Source organism: Gracilinanus agilis, chromosome 1, assembly GCF_016433145.1.
Source record: "Gracilinanus agilis isolate LMUSP501 chromosome 1, AgileGrace, whole genome shotgun sequence".
NCBI lineage: Eukaryota > Metazoa > Chordata > Mammalia > Didelphimorphia > Didelphidae > Gracilinanus > Gracilinanus agilis.
In genome coordinates, this window is record NC_058130.1 from 34,038,211 (window position 1) to 34,061,483 (window position 23,273).

General features: G+C 40.5%; 1 protein-coding gene across 2 annotated transcripts in view; it reads right to left on the minus strand.

Moving 5' to 3' along the window:
* Positions 1-19,451: 19,451 nt before the first annotated feature.
* The window catches only part of TMF1 (TATA element modulatory factor 1), a 31,192-nt gene continuing 27,370 nt past the window's right edge, over positions 19,452-23,273 (minus strand). For both annotated transcript variants that reach the window (XM_044660833.1, XM_044660756.1), the window contains exons 15-17: positions 22,138-22,290; positions 21,382-21,507; positions 19,452-19,695 (exon numbers count right to left, since the gene is read on the minus strand). In XM_044660833.1, coding sequence (XP_044516768.1) covers positions 19,552-19,695; positions 21,382-21,507; positions 22,138-22,290 — 423 coding nt within the window. In that variant the 3' untranslated portion in view covers positions 19,452-19,551. The remainder of the gene's footprint in view (positions 19,696-21,381; positions 21,508-22,137; positions 22,291-23,273) is intronic.

Sequence of the window (23,273 nt, forward strand, 5' to 3'; positions counted from 1 at the left end):
TGTAGGAGAAGAAAGCCTATCATTCAAATGAAAATGTGTCATTAATTCACTTCCACTCTATTAAAGAGATTTGATGACTCTTGGAGTCATCTTTCACATCATTGTATTTATGGATTCTTTGGGGGGGGGTTGGTTATGTATGAATGTGCTCTTACAACAATGATCAAAATGGAAATGTGTTTTGCATGACAATAAAAATAAAACAAATATAATAAATATTTAATTAATAAATGTAATGAATGTATGTTATATATTATATAAATATTTAAAAATAAAATAAATGAAATGAAATAAATTAAAATAAAATAAAATAAATAAGTAAATGAAGAGACTCAATGGCCAAGCACACTAAAAAGGCTAGATTTAGAACCAAAGTATAAAGGTTCACAACCTGACTATCACCTCAACTCTCAAAGATAGTTTCCTCAAGTGTAAAAGAAGGAGACTCGATTAGATAACCATAAAGGTCCTTCCTCACACCAAAGTCAGAATTCTATGATCATCTCGTGCTGGGTTTGTATAATGGGTTGGCTCTGCACCATCTCTCTTGAATCCTCTAAAGGTGGGTGTCCCCCAGGGTCTTATTTTGGGTCCTTTTCCCTCTTATTTATTTAGTGATCTTATCAACTCCCATGGGCTTAGTTATGGTCTCTAAGTTGGTGATTCATCAGTCTGTATATCTAGACCCAAGCTCTCAAGCCCCCATCATCAAGCTCCTATTAGACATTTCACACTGGATGCCCTGAAGATGTCTCAAATTCAACATGTTCAAAACCAAACTAATTCTTTTTACTCAAAATCCATCCTCTTCTGAAATTTCCTTTAGCCTCCTTCAAGAGCCCACCATACCTCTAGTCTTTCAAATTCCCAACGTAGGTGTCATCATATATAATGCTCTTTGTATGTATTTATCTGCATGTTATCTCCCCTGAAAAGATCACAAGCTCCTTGAGGGCAGGACTGACTTTAGCCTCTTTCTGTATGCCCAGAGCTTAGAACAGCAGCTGGAACATTTTCCTTGTTCAGTCATTTTAGTCATATCTGACGCTTTGTGACACGGGTTTTCTTGGCAAAGATACTGGAGAGATTTGCCATTTCCTTCTCCAGCTCATTTGACAGATGAGGAAACTGAGGCATTTGCCTCAATTAAATGCCTTGTCCAGAGTCACACAGCTAGTAAGTGTCTGGAGTCAGATTTGGACTCAGGAAGATGAGCCTTCTGACTCCAGGTCCATCACTCTCTTCACTATGGCATATAGTAAGCATTTAGTAAAAGCTTACAGAACTGAACAAATCCTCAGCTCTTCTCACATGTCCCAAATGGCCAATCAGTCGCCTAATCTTATTATTCCTACTTTCCCCCTTTTATATCCATTTCCTTTGTCTCCATTTACAGGCAGCATGGTAGTCAAAGTCTTAATCTTTCCTCACCTGAATTATTGTAATAAGCCTCATACTAAATCTCTACTTCAATTCTCTCCCCTCTCCAATCCTTTCTCTGCAGTTACTAAAGGGATTTTCCCTAAAATTCAGAATTGATCCTGTCACCACCCTAAGTCACTAAGTTCAGATCTGGCCTCAGACACTTCCTAACTATGTGACCCTGGGCAAGTCATTTAACCCCAATTGCCTAGCCCTTACCACTCTTCTATCCTAGAAATGACACTAAGGAATCATGTAACCATGGAAAATTTTTCTTAAAAAAAAAGAAATGACATGAAGATGGAAAATAAAGATTAAAAAAAAAAACTCACCAGTCTAGCCAAAAAGGTCTTTGTATTCCTTAAACAAGACACTCCATTTCCCATTTCCCATCACCATACCCATGCCTGAAATACACTTTCTTCTTGCCTCTGCCTCTTTCATATCTTTATTTTCCTTAGAAACCAAGCCCAAACGCCATCATCTTCTATACGACACTTCTCTCATCCTGCCACAAACTATTAGTGCCTTGCACTTCCCCTTTAAAAAATTGCCTTGAATGACACTTTTTCTCCACTTCTCTTTCCAAATTTGCTCCTCTATAATGAGTTGCAGCCTACTCATCCCTATCGTGGGCTTTTTGGAAACTAACCCTAGTCCTGGACAACCGACTAGAAAGCTCAGATTGTCTCATGGATGACTATCTGGGCGAGTTCCTCAGGAGTTGGAACCTTTCGACATGTCCAATATAGCATATGGGCCTTATTCCAGACTCACTTTCTTTTCATGTTATTTTCTGATCGCCAAGATGTGCCTCCTCTCTCCCTCACAGATTCATTTTTCTACTTTCTTTTTCCACTTTTCCCACCCAGAAACAAAGTTTTTGCCAGGACACATCTGCCATATTGTGTTGGAAGATGGGGCGGGGATCCAATGCACGGCTGATTTTAATATTAGTCTTCCGACCAGATTGAGGGAGAAGAGACTTTAGAAAGATGCTGATGGTTAGCCCACCCCCCAGAAGATCATCTGATCACAAATACACGGGAGAAAGCCAACAAGGACCCAAAGTCAGCAGTGGTGAACTTGGGGTACCAAGTAGAGCCAAAAGGGAAGGAGATCTGAGCTGGTTTTCATGAATGCCTTTCATTGGAACTGTCATCTTAGAGTGAACTGCTTACAATTTTACAAGCCAACAATATTAATAACAACAAGTAGAAAACGTTATTTTACCTATTTAATCTCAGAGGTTCAGAAGCTGCTGGTGATGCTTTTAGGAGTCTAAAACCTATAGAGAAGAAATAGAGTCATATAAAAGAGGAGTTAAGTTTCTCATCTTGGTAGTGGGAAGGGCACTGATTTGGGAGCTAGAAGACCAGCTCACAACTGCCTGTGTTATTTTGGTCAGGTCAAATCAACATAAAGGGACATCCTCCTCTATAAAATCAGGAAATTAGACAAATCTGAGGTCTCATAGAGTTCTAAATCTAAGGGGTTTTTTTTTTAATCCTTTCCTTCTGTCTTAAAATCAGTACCAAGTGGGGGGCAGCTGGGTAGCTCAGTGGAATGAGAGTCAGCCCCAGAGACAGGAGGTCCTAGGTTCAAATCTGACCTCAGATACTTCCCAGCTGTGTGACCCTGGGCAAGTCCCTTGACCCCCATTGCCTACCCTTACCACTCTTCTGCCTTAGAGCCAATACACAGTATTGACTCCAAGACAGAAGGTGAGAGTTTAAGGGGGAAAAAAAATCAATACCAAGTATTAGTTGAAAAGCATTTTGTCAAACTTAAAACACAATGTAAAAATCAGCTATTATTATTTCCTCCATCCAAACCTATCAATAAGAGTGATCGTGGTTTGGCTTTTATATTAATGTAGGTCCATCGTCAACCTCACTTTCTTCATCTGTAAAATGGGGATAATGGTAGCTGTGATGATCAAATGAGATCCTATTTGCAACCCATAAAGCACTGTATAAATGTTAGCTGCCATCATGGTGTGGGGAATTCTATTGACCAGTGGAAACAGAGGTAATGCGATTCACACTCTTAGCAAGTTGCCTGGTTTAAGTGACTTATCCAGGGCCACATTGCTAGACAGTATTCAGAGAGGTAGGAGACTTGAACCCATGTCTTCCTGACTCGGAGACCATGCCGTCTAAAGTCTGAATGGCTGTCCACACTCATTCTCCCCCTGACTGTTCTGCCCCTCACAAAATCCACCAATTCAAGGAGTTCCCTATGGAAGTTCAGTGCTGAGGTCATGGGAAAAAAAGCAGAGAAGCCTCATCAGAACCTTGGCTCCCTGCCTAGGACATGTACCCACGAGTCCCAGGCAGAGGAAAGTGGCTGCTGCCGAAAAAGTGGGCCCTGGGGCACCTGGCAGCATTCCTGCAGAGTCTACAAGGCTGGGGATATCTCTTTCCCACTAGGTTAGGGGAACAGCTCAGAAATTGCTTGGAGTAGGACCACTTTTCTCTCTGCTCTGTCTTTAAGTGCTGCTCGTTCTCTCCATTTTATTTCCACAGGATCAAGGGCCGGAAGGAAGGCAAAAAGGTTGCAAGGGGAGAGGAGAGACAGAGACAGAGACAGAGACAGAGACAGAGAATGAATTAAGGGAGAGAATTAAGGGAGAGACAGAGACACAAGAGAAAGTACAAAGGGTTACAAATGGGATCGTGCCTACCTTACTGGGCCACTGAGGGAGCAAGCCCATTACAGGTGACAAAACACTGGACTGGCATTCAGGATTTAGTCTTAAATGCTGGCTCTCCACGTTCCTACCTGTGAGATATTAGGCAAGTAACTAAACATCTCTGGGCCTTGGCTTTCTGTAAAAATAAATAGGTTTGACTAGATTACCTTTAAGAGTCGTTCTGCCCCTAATCTATGATTCTACAACTGCCACAAAAACAGAAAGTTCATGCAAAAGGATAGCCCTAGAGCCAGCCCCTCTCCAGTGCCCATTTCAAGAAACAGAGCCCCTTGCTGCTGAGAGGCAAGTCTCCCAAAGAAATCCTACTAATGAAGACCGGAGGATGCCGAAGTTTCCCACAATTCTCATTCTGTCTCTGTCTCTCTCTCCCTCTCTAGCTCGGTCTCTAGTTCCATCTCCTTCTCCCTTCCCCCTCTTTCCCATACTCTCCCAATCCTTTCTCAGGCTCAGGTCCTGCCCTTGACACCCGGCCAAAGCAGCCTCCCTTCAGCGTGCCAGCCAAGAGCGGGGACCTAGCTGGGAAAAGGGAGGAAAGTGGCTGCCCAGCCAGCCGTCTCCCGGTCCTCGGGGTGCCAGTGGTCCCGCCCCAGCAGGAGCGCCTCAGCAAAAGCGAAGGCAGTCCTGGACACCGTGCATGCCACTGGCCGGCCAGGACAGGACCCGGGCCCTGAGGCGCCTGTCCGGGCAGCTCCCGGACGGGACAGCGTGGGACGGGCCGAGGAGATGCCCTGGGCAGAGCCCGGGAGGGAATAAGGTGCAGCCGGGAGCCGAGCCGCTGCGCCCCGTGCGCCGGGGCCAAGCCCCAGGGGCCAGAGCGAGAAGTTGAAGCGGCAGCGGCGTCGGAGGAGGAGAGGAAGGAGTGCCGAGAGCCCTGGGTCCGGGAGCCGGCGAACGCCGGGGAGCCGTGGAGAGTGCCGGAGAGACCGCGCCCGGGGCGCAGGATTGAGCCGGGTTCGGAGCGAGCGCGTCCCACCTGGAGCCCGAGGACCCGCGGCAGCGGCAGCGGCGGCAGCGAAGGAGGAGGACGAGGAGGAGGAGGACGAGGAGGCGGCGCCTGAGGCTAGCTCACGAGGAGGAGGTGAAGGAGGTGGAGAAGGAGGAGGAGGAGGGAGTCGTCATAACCGGCCCCGGGAGCTCACCGGAAACCTCAGGCGTTCAGGGCCCAGAGCCGGGCCAGGGGGCGCCCAGGAGCCGCCGGGGCCACCTTCCCGAGGAGCGCTCCGAATCTGCCCTCCCCGTGCCCAGCCCTGCGGACGGCGGCAGGGGCGGCACCTCCGCCCACATTGGGTTGGTTCTGAGAAGCCCCACGTTAACCTGCTCTCCTCTCCCCTCTTCCCCTCGTCCCTCCACTTCCTCCTCTACTTGGGGGCCAAAGGCTGGGAGCAGATTCACCGGGCGCTTCACGCTCTGTCGCCCTCTGCCTCTTCTCCAGGTTCTTTACCCGCCTGGTCCAGCCAGTCATCCCTGCCACTAAGTCACTCCTACTTTTTCCATCTTGCCTTTCTACCTATTTTGGCCTGAAATCATTTCGTGCTGATTAATTCATGGGGTGATGGGCTGGGGGATAGCAAGAGCTAGGAAGAGCCAGGAGGAACCTCCAGAGGCACCGAGAACTCCACCCTGAGGACAAGGAGGCTCAAGGGACTTGCCCAAGGTCAAACAAGTTAGTCATTGAAGAAGGAATTTGAACTCAGATCCAATGTGAGGTCCAACTCTGTATTTGGCAGTTGGGGATACGGAAAACAAACAAACAAAAAAAGGCAGTCCTTGCCCTCGAGGGGGAGGCTACACCACGGCTGTAGAGAAATAAATAAATAAATACAAAGCAATTTCAAGAGGAGATCAGTAAGAAGGAAGATGACACCAAAGTCCTCCTGCACAGAGTCGGGCTATAACGGAATCCAGGGATTTTAAAACAGATGAGGAGAGAATACATTCCAGAATCTCGAAACCACCCCAAGACAGAGCAGTGAGAAGGCCAGTCAACAACAGCAAGCAATTAGTAAGTGCCTTCTTTGTGCAAGAAACAGGAGGCAGCCAGGAGGCTCAATGGAGTCAAGGAGGTCTGAGTTCAAATCTCAACTCAGTCATTTACTGTTTAACCCTTGGCAAGTCACTTAACCCCTTTGCCTCAATCCTTCAATCCAGTGGAGAAGGAAATGACAAACCATTCCAGTGTCTTTGGACAGTATGGCCCATGGGGTGAAAAGTCTGACATGATGGAAAAGGGGGTGCTAAGTGCTGGGGATTCAAAGAGAGACCACAGGCTCTCAAGAAGCTCACAGTCTGATGGGAGAGACTACATGCAAGCAAGATATAGCCGGAATAGAAAGGCGAGTGAGATTTACAGATCTGGGACACGGAAAGCGGGAAGGAGCCAATTCTAGGCATGGAGGGCAGGGACCAAGGATGGAGTTCAGAGATGGAATGTCTTATGTGAGGAATAGAAAGGAGGCCAATGACCAACAGAGGAGAGTAAGGTTAGTGTATAATTAGAATGTTGTCACCTTGGACTTCATTTCCCAGAATTCCTTTTTCATCTCCACTTATGTCCTTACCTTTTGTAGATTAAAGTTTCTGGAACTCCACCCCACTCTCTCTCTCTTCTCCTGCTTTCACAGTCCCAGAAACTTCTCTTTAGTGACAGTTTTTACTTTCTTCTACTTCAAGGGATTACTAATAAATCTTATAAAATATAATCTTGGAGTGATTGGATATTAATTTTTAATCTTACAGGAGGACGGGACTAGATCATGAAGGTCTTTAAGAGGATATTATATTTGCTCTCTGAGGTAATGGGGAACCACTTTGTTGGATATGAATGGAAATTGTATTGAATTGAAATTTATTGAAGGGGGATGATTAGTTTAGGCCTGCCATTTAGGCAGATCAGTTTGACAGGTGAGTAGAGGATGAACTAAAGTGGAAAGAGACTTAAGGCCAGGAGACCAAGCAGAAAGCTCTTGGAATGGTCCATTTGTGAAGTGATGAGGGCCAGCAGCAAGCTAATGGCAGTTTGAGGGAAGAAGGGAGTGGATATAAGACAATACAGTAATGGAATAAAAAGGATTTGGAAACAGATTGAACTTGGGAGGTGAAAGAGAATAGAAAATGATCCTAGGTTGTGAGCTTGGATGACTGGGAGGAGGAGGAGGATGATAATGCCCTTAAAGAGAACAGGCAAGGGGGCAGCTGGGTAGCTCAGTGGATGAAGAACCAGGCCTAGAGACGGGAGGTCCTAGGTTCAAATCTGGCCTCAGACACTTCCCAGCTGTGTGACCCTGGGCAAGTCACTTGACCCCCATTGCCTACCCTTACCACTCTTCTGCCTTGGAGCCAATACACAGTGTTGACTCCAAGACGGAAGGTAAGGGTTTAGAGAGAGAGAGAGAGAGAGAGAGAGAGAGAGAGAGAGAGAGAGAGAACAGGCAAGTTTGGGAGAGTGGAGAGATAATGAGTTCAGTTTTCTTTGGAAGACCAGGTCAAGTTATTCAATTGGCAGTTGGAGATCTAAAACTGGAGTTCAGGAGGGGTAGTTGGGGTTGATAATCATCATCATAGAAATGATCATGGAATTCATGGGAGCTGATAAGATCATCAATCAAGAAAATATTGGGTGGACCCTTGGATAGGACCTCAAGGGACACCCACAATTAATGGCTGTGATTTGGGAAAAGATCCAGCAAAGGAGAATGGGAAGCAGTCTCACAAGAGTTAGGAGAGAATAGTGTCATGAGAGCAAAGGAAGAAGAGTATAAGATAAGAATGATGGATGAGAGGTCAAGAAAGATAAGGCTTGAGAAAATGCCATTAAATAATTATGAGGTTGTTGGTAACTGGAAAGAAGTTTCAGTTGAATGATGAGGAGAAGGAAAGAAGGAAGGAAGGAAGGAAGGAAGGAAGGAAGGAAGACCAGAAAGCTCATTGGAAGTTAGATTGTGGAGCGTTTTTAATGGCAGATTCTGGATTTTGTATTTTATCATATAGGAAACAAAGAACCATTAAAGGTTACTGAGAAAAGAAACACTTTCAGATTTGTGTTTTAGGATTATCAGTTCTGCTGCTGTGTAGACCAAGGAACTGCAGAGGGGAGAGATGGGAAGCACAGAATCCAACTGGCAGATTTGCAGTAGTCTAGCTGAGAGAGGTGATGAGACTGTATGAGGAAAGATATTGTGGAGGTAGGACTTGTCTGTCATTGTCACCAGCATCATCATGATAGCCAGCATTTATAGAGTATTTTAAGGTTTGCAAAGTGCTTTATAAATGACCTCATTTTTTCTTCACAACAACCCTAGGAAGTGAGTGCTATTATCCCCGTTTTATAGATAAAGAAACTGAGGCAAACAAGTGCAGCAACTTGCCCATGGTCATAAAAACTACTAAGTCTTTTGAATTAAGGTCCTCCTGACTCCACAACCAACATTCTTTCCACTGTGCCACTTAGGCACCTCAAGGTGATTTCATCTGATGTCTAGAAATAGCTTCATCCTCAAAAATAGGAAGCTCAAAATGGAAATGTAGTCCAATAATTAGAAATTAAATATCCATGCATTTTGATAACTTGCCACCCAAAAGTCCCATTTGCCATCTTGAAACCCTAAGTGAATATATTTATTGTATTTTCACTTCTCTCACAAACCACATCATACCATCAGCTTTAAAACGAAATCCTCAGGAACTGGAAGTCCTAGTATTGACTATTCCCCCCCAGACTTGTTTGTGTGGGGAAGGGGGTGAACTGGTACCCTTATTTCTTTTTTTTTTTTAACTCTTACTTTCTGTCTTAGTAACAACTTTAAGACAAGAGGGCGCGGGCTAGGCAAACAGAGTTAAGTGCTTTGCCCAGGATCACGTTGCTAGGAAGTGTCATGCCAGATTTGAACCCCAGATTTTCCCGGCTACAGCCCTGGTGCTCCGTCCACTATGCCTCCTAGCTGCCTTTGGTCTTGTTTCATTGATGAAATAAATTTGTTCACCAGCATTTTCCCATACCAACAAAACCACAAAGCACAGTTTGCCGTGCTCCACAGAGGTTAAATTCTATTCTAGCAAATGTAATCATAGATCCTAGCCAATGTTAGCGTATAAGCTCCCGAAGGGTAGGGATGATACCCAGTGCCTGGCATAGTGCCCGTCGTGTGGTTGGCGCTTAGTAAATGCTTACTGATTTTTGTTGAATACGCTTCCAACCTCCAGCCAACCCAAGTAGGGTAGAGGCTGTGGGAAATCATTCCAGGAATGTGAAATAATTGTCAGTGCCCCGTAGGGCTCTTAAAGGAGGAACTGACAAAAAGAAAAACCTGTATTCAAAGTCCACGGTTTATTTGATACTCCAATCCAATATCTCCGTGCCAATCAAAATAAAGGTAGCAAAAGGCAAATATGTATTTTTGCGTGTTCCCAGCTTAATTGCCACAATGCTACCTTAGCATACACAAGAAACATCCTGCGGCTTTCTTGGCAGACAGTCCAAAATGAATTTTTTTTAATTCTTTAATTAAATTTTTTTATTTTAAAAACTGGTTTTTCATTTGATGATATGCTGCGATGCTTTTCAGTATAAAGTTCATACAGAGAGATTTCTTAAAACACAGCAGCATATGTTGCACGCTTGGAAAAATATACTTTAAATGGTTGCATCTATTTCTAGTTAATGATCGCTGGAAGATAGATTGAGATGGATGGCCTCTAACATCCATCACATCCAATTTCATTTTATAGGTGAGGAAACAGATATCAAGACAAGTTCAGTGACTTATCCAAGGTCACACAGTGAGTTTGTTGCCTCACTAAAATGGATATAAAAAACACTGAGGGACATCAGAAATAGCAATTCACATTTACAGAGCATTTTAATATAATCCCATTGGATCCCTGCAACTTTAGGAAGTAAGGCAGGCAAAGAGTGATTTTCCCCATGAAGAAATTTCTAAGGCTAAAATGATCTGCCCAGTCATGCAGGGAACAAGCTGCAAAATCTGGCCCACAGCCCAGCTTTTCTGGGTCTAAGAACTATGTTGTAGTGATTCAGTGTTCATTCTCCACGTTGATCGTTCCAAATCTTTTCATCTCTCCTCAAGCTTTCTGCCAGTCCTCTCCTCTCACCCTCAAGCTGAAGACCTTGACGCATACTTTCTCCATTCCTAGCTCCGATTAAAATGACCCTTTTAAAAATAAAATAAAATAAAATAAAATAAAATAAAATAAAATAAAAGTGACCCTTTTGCTTGTCAATTCCAGACTTGTGGCTCCTCCCATTCCATATCTCTAATAAATGACCTCCTCTAAGCTTTGCACAATTTCTGATCTTCCAACTACAAACATGCCCATGTTTCACCCAGTTTAAAAAAAAAGCAAAACCTTCCCTTGATCTTACTGTCCCTGCTAAGTGCTCTCTCTCTTCTCCCCTTTTCAGCTAATTCCTCAAAAAAATCCATCTGTATTCAAGAGATTTCAAGTGATTTCTCCTCTTATTTTATTCTACTCTCTCTTAAAAAGTTATATAAATATGATGGAATAGCTAGGGGGGAGCTGGGTAGCACAGTGGATGGAGCACCAGGCTTGGAGTCAGGAGGATGTGGGTTCAAATCTGGCCTCAGATTTGTGTGACCCTGCTCAAGTCATTTAACCCCAAATGACTAGCCCTTACCACTCTTCTGTCTTGGAACTGATGCTCAGTATTGATTCCAAGACAGAAGATAAGGGCCAAAAGAGAGAAAGTGTATTTAGTAGAGTCTGGAGGACCTGTGTCCAAATTTGGCCGCGGCACTTCTTAGCAGTGTGCCTGGGCAATCAGGGCACTTAACCCTGGATGGCCTAGCCCTTGCCACTCTTCTGTCTTAGTAGAACTGATACTAAGTCAGAAGGGGAGGGCTTGAAAAGGGGGAAAAAAGCGTATTGAGTGGACTCTGTTGTAAACTTATGGAAGAACAAGGTCAAGAGGTACCAGAGTCCAGCCCAGATATTAAAGCTCTCAACATAGAATTAAAAAAAAACAATTAGCAAAAAACAAAAACAAAAACAAAACCCACAATTAGCAAAATTGGAGACAGTAAAACTTGAGCTCTCCAAGGTAGCCAGGAGAAAGTAAATAAGTGGGAAACAAAAACAAATCCAGAATTGGGGGGAAATTTTGAAGAGAAGCAAAAAAAAATATTAGATCATATGCTTTCTGCACAAGCCAAAAAAACTAGCCCCAAAGACCAACAGACTGAGATACTCGACGGCCCATAAGTCTCTCCCCCAAAACAGGGCTAAACAAAAACCTGAACTTCACCATGCAGAAAATACCCCCTAAAAGGGACTTTTGAAAAGCAGATCACATGGCACAAACCTCATTTCGTTTCCTGATAAAGTTACTAGACTAGATCATAAAAGTAAGAATATAATTGACTTGGGTTTCAGCAAAGCATTTGACAAGTCTCTCAATGCCATCTTTGTAGAGAAGCTGTAAAGAGGGAGGTGAGACCACAGTACAGAGGAAGAGGTAAAGAATAGGAGTATTGACTGGTCCTAAAGAGTAATGAATGAGGGAACTGCTGGGTAGTTCAGTGGGTAGAGCACCAGGACTGGAGCTTGGGAGAATCTGCATTCAAATCTGGCCTCAGACAATTCCTAGCTGTGTGACCTTGGGCAAGTCATTTAGCCCCACTTACCTAGCCCTTACCAGACTTCTGCCTTAGAACTGATTTTTAGTAGGACAGAAGGTAAGGGTTGAAAAAAACTAATGAATGGGTAGGTGTAAATTTCCTAAGAGCTTCCATTTATAAAACAATTTAAAAATAGCAAAATCGCTTTGTATACATTATTTAGCTGACAATCTTCATGCCAGCCCTTGGCCAGGAATAACTGGAATGGTCCTGCTTTTACAAATGGGGAAACTCAAGCTCATAGACTAACTTGCCTTTAGTAGCACAGCCACAAAGTGGCAAAGGAAGAATTTGAACCCAGGTCTCTAGTAGATGGCCAAGCATCTATCCTCAGCACCACGGGGCGTTCTACACTTTTATCAATGGCTTCAATAGTGATGTCTGGCCATAATTTTATTGAGAAGAGTTAACGTGTTAGAAGACGAAATCAGGATCCCAAAAGAAAATGGCAGGTGAAAATGTATCAAATCTAACAAGTCAGAATTCAGCAGAGGCAGACGCGAGAACTCCCCAAGAAGTCTACTTCCCAAACACAAGCAGAAAGCAGGCTCTGAGTGGGCATTAGCTCAGCTGGAGTCAGTCACTGGATGAGATAGAAGACGGCCAAAAGGGGCTGGTGCCAACATGGGCTGAAAGGATGAGGTTAGGATAATTCGACTTCCCCCTGCACCAACTCCCCCTGGAGCGCTGGCCTGAGTTCTGGGCGACACGCTTCACTCCGTAGGAACCCCTGGAGAAGAAGGGGCTCAGGTGGATGAAGGGCTGCATGATGTTCGTGGACAAGTGAGTGGGTAAATGAACTACAGCTATCCCTCTCACAACTCCCCACTGAGGTTTTGTAAATATTCACCCATATCACCTAGATTGCTTTATTTATTGCCCTAGAATTGGGCTAAATGGTTTTTAATCCCATTGAGGTTCTAATATATTGTGGATCAGCACAAAAAAAATCACATGAACATTTTTGGAGGTTTGTGGAAGCCACAGATGGTATTGCAAAGGCTAGTAGATGCAGAAAAAGTTTAGAAACTCAAAAATGCATACTTAGCCCAACATTTACAATAAGGTACTGTAAATATACTTCATAAAAGAAAAACCCTGATGATATGAAAGGGATAAATGTGTTTAACTAGAAGGAAACACTTGGAATGAATGGGAGGAAGTCATGGAAACTCGCCCATACCAGAAAGGCTACCACATACAAGAGAAATGAGACTAGAAAAGCATCCCCACAATTAGTTATTTAAAAGTGGAACGGGCTGCCTTGGGAAGGTTAGGTGAAGAGAGACCTTGTTTGTTGAAAGGTGACGGGTGACTGGGATTTGGCATAACCCAGCCTGGCAGGGTGGTCTCTTCAAGGCCAAAGAGCAAAGATGGTGATGCTCTCCGTCCTAGGCCAGTATAGATCCCACCTGACTGCGATTTATGACAATGAGGTTTATTCAGGAAGTGTTAGGATGGGTAATTGGGTGAGTGGGTTGAAGGCGAGTCCCTATCGCTCAAGATGTCTATCTTTAGGGGCCCAACTGACTTTTCGACAGTCTCTTCTTTCCCCACCAAGCCAGGCTATTCTGTCTACTTTCTCTAAGAGATCCCCTGCTGTCTAACTAGCTTCTAAACTCAAACCCACAAAGGTTTTCAGAGCTTTAGAATACAGATGAGCAGGGATGTTCATAGGAGTCAGAAACAATTGGGTTCACCCCAGAGAGGAAATCCTCCCGGAGGCAACCTTGAGAGTTCAATCTGTTTCTCTCAGTTTAGATCTTCTGGTAGAGCCTGCAAAGATAATCCTTTTTACAGCTTCCAGGATGTGGTAGGAAAAAGCTCACAGGAACGGTTTAGAAATCCTCAGGAGGACGGAGATGAAATCAGGGAGATCCCCCCTGACTGGCAGTTAGAATCTCCAGCACCCCCTCCAAGATTCTACCCAGTCCTTCATGGGTAGGATGAGCTAACATAATAAAAATGACCATTCTACCCAAATTAATTTACTTATTCAGTGCCATACCTATCAAATTACCAAAAAACTTCTTTACTGAATTAGAAAAAACTATAACAAAGTTCATTTGGAAGAACAAAAGATCAAGAATATCAAGAGAAATAATGAAAAAATGTGAAGGAAGGAGGCCTAGCAGTACCAGATATCAAACTGTACTATTAAGCAGTAATCATCAAAATGGTATGGCACTGGCTAAGAGACAGAAGGGAGGATCAGTGGAATAGACTTGGGGAAAGTGACCTCAGCAAGATAGTCTATGATAAACCCAAAGAGCCCAACTTTGGGGACAAAAATCCACTATTTGACAAAAACTGTTGGGAAATTTGGAAAACAGTATAGGAGAGATTAGGTTTAGGTCAACATCTCATATCCTAAACCAAGATAAATTCAGAATGGGTGAATGCCATTAATATAAAGATGGAAACTATAAGTAAATTAGGCAAAACAGAATAGTATACTTGTCAGATATCTGGGAAAGGAAAGATTTTAAAACCAAGCAAGAGTTAGAAAAAATTACAAAATGTAAAATAATTAATTTTGATTACATTAAATTAAAAAGGTTTTGTACAAACAAAACCAATGCAACCAAAATTAGAAGAGAATCAACAAACGGGGAAAAAATATTTATAACAAAAAACTCTGACAAAGGTCTAATTACTCAAATATATAAGGAGCTAAATCAATTGTACAAGAAATCAAGCCATTCCCCAATTGATAAATGGGCAAGGAACACGAATAGGCAGTTTTCAAATAAAGAAATCAAAGCTATCAATAAGCACATGAGAAAGTGTTCTAAATCTCTAATAGATGCAAATCAAAACAACTCTGAGGTATCACCTCACACCTAGCAGATTGGCTAAAATGAAAGAAGGGGAGAGTAATGAATGCTGGAGGGGGTGTGGCAAAATTGGGACATTAATGCATTGCTGGTGGAGTTGTGAATTGATCCAATAATTCTGGATGGCAATTTGGAACTATGCCCAAAGAGCTCTAAAAGACTGCCTGCCCTTTGATCCAGCCATACCATTGCTGAGTTTGTACCCCAAAGAGATCATAAGGGAAAAGACTTGTACAAAAATATTTATAGGGGCAGCTGGTTAGCTCAGTGGAGTGAGAGTCAGGCCTAGAGACAGGAGGTCCTAGGTTCAAATCTGGCCTCAGCCACTTCCCAGCTGTGTGACCCTGGGCAAGTCACTTGACCCCCATTGCCCACCCTTACCACTCTTCCACCTAGGAGCCAATACATCGAAGTACAAGGGTTTTAAAAAAAAAAAAAATATTTATAGCTGCACTCTTTGTGGTGGCAAAAAACTAGAAAATGAGAGTATGTCCTTTGATTGGGGAATGGCTAAACAAATAGTTGTATATGCTGGTGATGGAATACTATTGTGCTCAAAGGAATAAAGAACTGGAGGAATTCCGTGTAAACTGGAGAGACCTCCAGGAAGTGATGCAGAGTGAAAGGAGCAGAGCCAGAAGAACATTGTACACAGAGACCAATACATTGTGGTAAATACCGAATGTAATGGCCTTCTCTACAAGGGGCAATGCAATGACCCAGGACAATTCTGAGGGACCTATGAAAAGGAACACTATCCACATTCAGAGGAAGAACTGTGGAATTAGAAAAACAACTACTTGAACACATGGGTTGATGCGGCTATTATTTGGGATGTAAACTCTAAATGACCATCCCAGTACAACTATCAATAATATGGAAATAGGTCTTGAGCAGTGACACATGTAAAACCCAGTGGAAATATGTCAGCTGGAGGGGATGGGTTGGGTGGAGGGGAGAAAGAATATGAATCATGGAACCATGGAAAATTTTTCTAAAAAATTAAAAATTAAAAAAAAGATTCTACCCAGTCCCGCCCCTGTATCAGCTATGTCATCAAATTCCATTTCCCTTTGCTGCAACTTGGACTTTCTTTCCCAAAATCTCCCTCTCACAGGAAGCCCAATTCAAGAATTAATAAATGTCAGGAATTGTTCAGGGTACCCTTCTTACTTGCCAGAGAGCTTCAACCAAAGGCTGCTGGACCATTTATTAACCAGGTTGTAGACAATCTTGAAGCGCCATCCAATGCCAATATTCCATGAGATTCTATAAACACTCTATTTAACAGGGAAAGGGGGGGAGGGGGGAGGTTAAAAGAGGAAAAGATAAAAGTTTCACTATATCAAGGGCTTTCACATGCTGCCTCTGTATTTATAAACTCAAGAATAAGCCTGCATGTTATTAACTGTTTCTTGATGAATTAAAAGGAAGACTTTCAGAATGAGCTTCTAAGAGGAAAAAGCAACCAAACTCAAATATATTTGAAGGATATCTTAATAACCAGAAAGCACACACAAAACAAGCATTTTAAAATGTCTGATTTGGTCTTTTTATCCCAGTGAAAATTTCAAATCTATAAAATGGTCTATATAGGAAGCTAACTCTCACAACTAGTGTTACTTTAATTTATTTACAAATGAAATGCACTATTATTTTAAAATCTTTATTTAAACAATACCCATGTTTTTTTACAGGTTATTTACATTATCTTACAACTTGAATTAAAAGACTATCAACCTCTTCTTTCATATTAACATGTTTTGAAACATTTTAAGTTGTTTTTTTTTTAAACATGAACTATCAGGAGATAAAAATCTGGCCTCGTCTATGGGAAATTCAATCAATTTATTTGTAATAAAAACTAAAACTAAGTAAAAAAAATATAACTATGTGCATACAGCAGGGTTTGGGCAATTCCAATTATCTCTTATTTTATGTTGTAGCTGTCCATACATTACTTGTGTGTTTTTAGAGAGCTTCAATAAACAATTTTTATGAATCAAGAAAGGACCAAATTCACAACTCAGGAAAAGCTTCAATTCTTATTTCTCTGGGCTTGTTTTTTTTCCTAGAACTGCAAAATTTAAATGACCTCATTCAAAAGCTTGTTATTCTCCATTTTCAAAGCTATACTATCTTAAGTCAGTATAGAATTACATAGCTTATTCATAAGAGGCACATGGAATTAGATGGGTGTTCTCCCTAAAAAGTATAGGATAGAAAGAGGATGAAAGCAAAAAGTCCCTCTCAATTTCATCTCTCAAAGATCCCAAAATATATTTTTAATACAGGGGCATGAGAACACTAGTAATGTTAGTTAACCTGGGCTATTTATTTTTCAGCTTGCAAAATTTGGAATTCTTTCTATTTTAGAAAATATACATTTTTAATGGGAAAATCTAATTGGATACAGTGTTTACTATCAGCTAAACTACAAATCCAATTATCTTCTAGACTAAATGTTTTTGTAACTAATGAAACCATTCAATTCTCTAACAGTATATCCTGTCAATATAGTTCCATTTTTAAGTATTATCAAAGCCAAGTTCAAAATGATTAAATCAGGACTTGATGAAGAATAAGTGGTGATATAGATGTATGTTTTTCTGGCCATTCAAAACTAAACAAGGATGTAAATAAACTGTCAAACATTACCTTAATTTATTAAAATGTTTAAGTACTATGATCAATTAATTTCTAGAATCCTTGATAGACAGCATATGTAGATGTTTCATTTTAATTTCCCCAGGAAATGCTCATTTCAGAGATTTGTGGACAAGGGGATGGGGAGTGTGTGTGTGTGTGTGGGGGGGGGGGTTCCCAACACTTACAGAATCTTTTTAGAAAGAATTTTATATTTCCTAAACCCTCATACTATAGTTCTGAACTCCATAAAATCTCTCAATTTCTTAACTGTCTCTTATAACCCTTCACTTCTGCCTTAGAATCAATACAAGTATTGGTTCCAACACCAAAGAAAGATAAGGGCTAGGCTGATGGGTTTAAGTGACTTGCCCAAGGCCACAAAGCTAGGAAGTGCCTAAGGTCATATTTGAACCCAAATCCTTCCATCTCCAGGCCTGGCTCTTTATCCATTGAGTCACTTAGCTTTAGCTAACTTCATAACTTTCTAAATTTTATTTTGTACTTCTCTCCTGCCCAAACCTAAGAAAAAAAAAAAGCCAAAACTTATGTAACTGGACTGTCTCTGAGAAAGAACCTACACTTCAATTTTATTCAGAGCAATTACAGCATTTTGCCCCTGAATATTCACGTTAACCACATTTGCCAAATCAGGCTGCTTTGTAGTAATAAAACACAGAAAATTTAACTTCATTAGTAGATTCCACACTGAAAGAGTATTTATTAGTGCTACAAATCAGAATCCAAGTAACACAACTGCTGTCTGGAATGCAAAGAGAAAGAAAATGAGGTCATTTGTAATTACGCTGGGAAAAGCTCTTTAACATGGTTTTTTCTGTGATAGCCAACTGTCAGAATTGCAAATTTAACTAAAAACTCTATGAAAAAGCCACAATTATAAGTTACCAGATGGCCAGTGACATAAATGCATCAAACTATTTCACAGATCAAAATTTCACCTATTTTCTGAACAAAATCAGAATTGAAAAAGGATGGTTATTTATTAGTTACTCAAAATAAAAGGAAAATGACAATGATCAACACTGTCTTCATGTGAGTACAACAGAGTTTTCTAAAGAATGAAGGTCAAAAACAACCTGACATAATTGGTTTTGGAATATAGAAGAAAAATAACAAAAAATAAAGTTTAATATAAAAGTGTTTTACAAAATAAATTAAAACTATAAATAACATGGATTTACATTAATATCAAACTAAAATGGCTTGTATAAATTTTTAAAGTTCTATTGTTTCAAATATTCACTTTTTAAAGTGCCAAAAATATTGCTTTATAGAATTAGAGCACTGATAGTTCTAAAAGAACCAATTATTTTAATAAGTGAATTTACTTTTTATTTTTAGTAGTGCTATAAAACAGTCCCTCCTTTCCAAAAATATTTAAATGAAACTGTTTTCAAGCACAAAACTAAAATTACAGTTAAAATTTCTGCTCAACCAAATGTAAAATAGCTATAGCTCTCTTTTGCTGGCTACAAAAAAAAAGGCGTTTTTTTTTCTAGAACTAAATCTATTACTTTGGTGAAATAACTCCTCCATATGTCAAGTGTTATAACAATGTCAGCCTGAGAACATGAAATTCAGCAGAGAGCAGACTGGAGTCATGCTTAGATCAAAAAAGAAAAGCCATGTCTGAATTATCTGCACTTTATATTTCAGACAGCAAGTCATTGTGATTTATACTCTCTAAAAATTAATGCAAGATTGAACAACATACCCCAAGGTCAGTCACTCTTTTTTTAATCCAACACATATGTACATACTCATGAGCGGCAGATTCGATATGTTAAAGATTTTATCACGCAAAAGATTCCAAAGCTATAATGAGCAATATATTTCAATATATACATTATATACAGACACATATAAATTATAGATATATCTGTACTATATATCTACAACATATATATGAATTCCATTCTGTAATATCCTTCCATAACATTTCATTGTTGACAGATTTACTAAAATGAGGGCAAAGTAATCAACCTCTTATGTTGTTCATGACATAAAAATCAGGTATTTTTAAAAATTAATTTTAAATAAAGGGAGGTAATAGTTTTGAAAATAAAGTTCAGATATTGCACCAAATAACTTAACTTCAAACAGTACTGCATGTTATAAAACGCTCTTTTCAAACTCCTAAATTCTATAATAAAATCGCATTTTAATACTTTAATAGAATTTACAAGTTATTAGAATTCTGCATTTACATATTCAATCTTTCTCTTGATGTAATGGAAAATTATTCTTTCACCCGGAGTTAGTTCAGCCTTTGTCGTAAAAGTTCATCAATCTGAGTCTTATACATATTTTTCACATCTTCAAGATCTAATCGAAGCTCTTCTGCCTCTTCTGCCTTCTCTCCATACATCTGCAGAATAGTGTTGTATCTTTGATCCAAGTCCTACAAAATGAATTTTTCACATATTTTAAATCATCATAGCAAACATGGTTCTATGGTTATGCCAAAAGTTATGCAGGACAATCATCAGATCCACCCCACCACCCTTTCCAGTATTTAACCCTACTACAAAATTTATTAGAATCTAAGTTGAAAGAGACCTTAAAGGACTTTTTCCTTTTTCTTCCTTTTTTAAGAAAAGAAAATTAAGCCTTTCTCTCATGACTAATCACAGGATGGAGCTGACACTGATTCTTCCAGACCAAAGAAGGAGAGTACAAATGCTTGCAGGTCCTCCTAGGCAAGTGAGGGAGGCTTCTAGGGCAGTCCTGGTAACAAATGAATGCCAGCCAAGGCCTAACCTAGATTGATGTTCCTCATTGCCAGAGGTCTGGGTATCAGGTGACGAATCATGTTGGCCACAACAATTCAAGTAACCCTCTACTTAACTGTGAAGCACAGAATCTCAAGTTAGAGGAACCATCAGAGGTCATCTTGCAACCCAGAATGATGGAAAAAGGACTCAAGACAAATCCATGAGGTTTCTCAGAGAGAAACTGAAACCCAGAGAGAGTAAGTGGATTTCCCTAAGTTTCAAAGCCCAACAGAGCCAGGGCTCTAGCCTAGGTTACATGACACAAAGCAGAGCTGTCTGATGATCCCTTCAATACAGGGATGCAGAGTGGCTGGTCAAGCAGACAGTGCTAGACTTGGGAGTCAAGAAGATCAGCATTAAAATGCCACCATTGACATGGATTTAGATGTAGGACCAGGTGGAAGCCATGTAAGCTCAGTCAGGCAGACTTTCCTCTTTTGTAAAATGGGGTTACTAGTAGCAACTACACAGAGTTGTGCAGCTCAAAGGAGAGAAGGTACAGAAAGCCTTTACAAACTTCCACATGCAGATAGGCCCGTTATATCACGTATCACTGCTCTGTGTAAGCCTAGGGTCAGAGTAAGCAAAGGAGAAAGTAACTTAATTCTTAAAGTTAGTTAGAAAAAGACTTGGCAATCGATATAGCAGAATGATCATCTTTTTTTTTTTAAACCCTTACCTTCTATATTAGAATCAATACTAAGTATCAGTTCCAAGACAGAAGAGCAGTAAAGGTTGGGCAGTGGGGGTTATACGATTAGCCTAGGGTCGTGCAATGAGGATGTGTCTGAGGCCACATTTGAACCCAGTCCCTTTGAGCCTTGCTCTATCCACTGAGCCATCCAGCTGCCCCAAAATAATCTCTGATGGCAGTTCATTTCCCTCTTAAGCTACACCAAGAATTAAATTAAATATAAGCCCATCTACTGGTATTTGGTCTTGCTTTATCATCACAGTATTTATGTCTAGTGAACTTCACAAACACGTTCCCATTTAAGGTATAAAAACCACCAAAAAGCGGCATGGATACATTTACAAGAACTGCATTGCCAGAACTAGAAGGAGGGAATCAAACTAAACTGATGCTACAATGCAGCCCTCCCTTGCGCCGTGGGAGGTTTCTAACATTGAATGCCTTTCAGGTGCTGGACCAAAACCACAACAGAACTAACCACCACCTTCAGAATGTAGAATGGCATATGAAATAGCCTTAACAGTTTCCATTCTAACATTAAAGCAACCATTTTTCAAATTGCTTAGTGTATCCCACTTGAGTTTCCAAGTTCAATGTGACGAACTTCAGAAATGCCTACTCTTAGCTGTGCACGAAGTTTTGGTATTTCTTTCACTTTTTCTTCAAATTCATCATTCTGATTTGTTAGCTTAACCAACTCTTCAGCCATTATAGATCGAGTTTTTTCCAGATTTCCAATTTCCACCTACAAAGAGAACAAACATTAGAACTAAAAATATTTTATCCACAAAAAACATATATAATTAAGATAACGCTTTCAAAGAAAGGGATATGCAATATAAAATTTTTAAGAAGAAAATGCCAACAAATGAAAAATTCCAACTTTTTCTCATTGGCATCCCAGTCACAATTTCAATGACAGATTTTTTTTTTAATTACTCTAGAAAAAGGAAAAAATTACTTTAAAAAAGTCCATAGGTTGCCACTGCCAAATATTTTACCAAGTGGCCAGTGTATCAGTAATGAGTCTCCCCATATTTAGCAAGCTGGTTCCCTAAAAGCAGACGAGTCCCTAGGGCTATACTTGAAGCCTTTCCAGCTTGGTAAAACCTGCTTATGCCCTCTTGTAATAGCCTTTGAGGGCCCAGAGAACATCTCTACACCACAACAAGATCAGAGGACTCTGTGGACTCTTAATCTTTCTAAAATCAGAAAACCAAAAATTTCTTTTTCTATACAAGTAGAAAATCCAATATATATTTCTGAGCAAGTTAGCCTCTGAGAAAAAGGAAAACTTGAACTTCTAATGATTATATCAGTTTTGTTTGGGTTTTTTTGAAGTTACATGTATTTGACACTTAGGATTAATCAATACCTGCAAATGAGTAATTTCTCCTTCCTTTAGTTTTAACTGAGATTGAAGATTTTCAATAATACTTGATCCTGCTCCCATTCTTACAGCATCGTAGAGATTGCTTCCGTTTACTGACCCAGACATTGGTCCAAATGAATGATCTTGAGATTCATCCTAGGTTTATTATTTAAAAATGTTTTATACAAATATAATGTACACATGTACCTAAACAAAATATTCAGATACGCAGCTCAAAAACTTGTTTAAAATTTCTATGGCTATGAACTCTGTTAAATTCTAGAAAAGCATAATTACCACCATGGCTACGTGGAAAAAGATTCCCCTATCTGAGCCCCAAGCACCTTTCTTCCTCTCATCTCAACAATAGCATGTTAATAATGTATGTCCTGACCATTATGCATGTTTTAATTACCATGAAACAAAGCACTGAAATATTCTCACTTCTAAGAAATATTTCAACTAAATTAAACTTGCATTAAGTACAAATGGCTCCTTACTTTCTACAGCACTTATTGGTACCTTCCATACAGCAGAAACTCCTATATACAGGATACTATAAGTTTTATTTCATTTTTGTAATGTTTGAAAAATGTTTGAAAAATATTCTATTTCTTTATCATAGCTGTCCCACAAATATATTCAGCAGTACCAGAAAGGGCATGATTATTTTATAATTGGAAACTTGCTTCCTCTCTCTTAGCTTTTATGCCTAACTCTTCTTTCTTTTTTCCCCTATACTGATGGCATCTTTCCCAAGTCACTAACTATGAATGTTTGCTTTCCACGTTATCTCTACTACTTCTCAGAAAGTTCAGACATCCTCCTGCCTTCAATTTATAAAGTCAAATGTGCTCCAGCTTCCCATTTCTACTTGGATATTCCATTATCATTTCAAATTTTGCAATTGTTTGGCAAACTCCTATCTCTCACCACAATGGTTCCCCTAACTAAATGTCTCTACCCATTTCTGTCACCAGTATTCCCATTCTTCTGGTTTCCCAAGTTAGAAACACTAGATACCCTTCTTCTCCAATATCCTCTATAATCAATCGTTTGCTAAATCCTATCCATTTTTCCTTCAAAATATCTAAGATTGGTCCCTTCCTTTTTCCCCCCCTCATTGCTCTTTCTTAGTC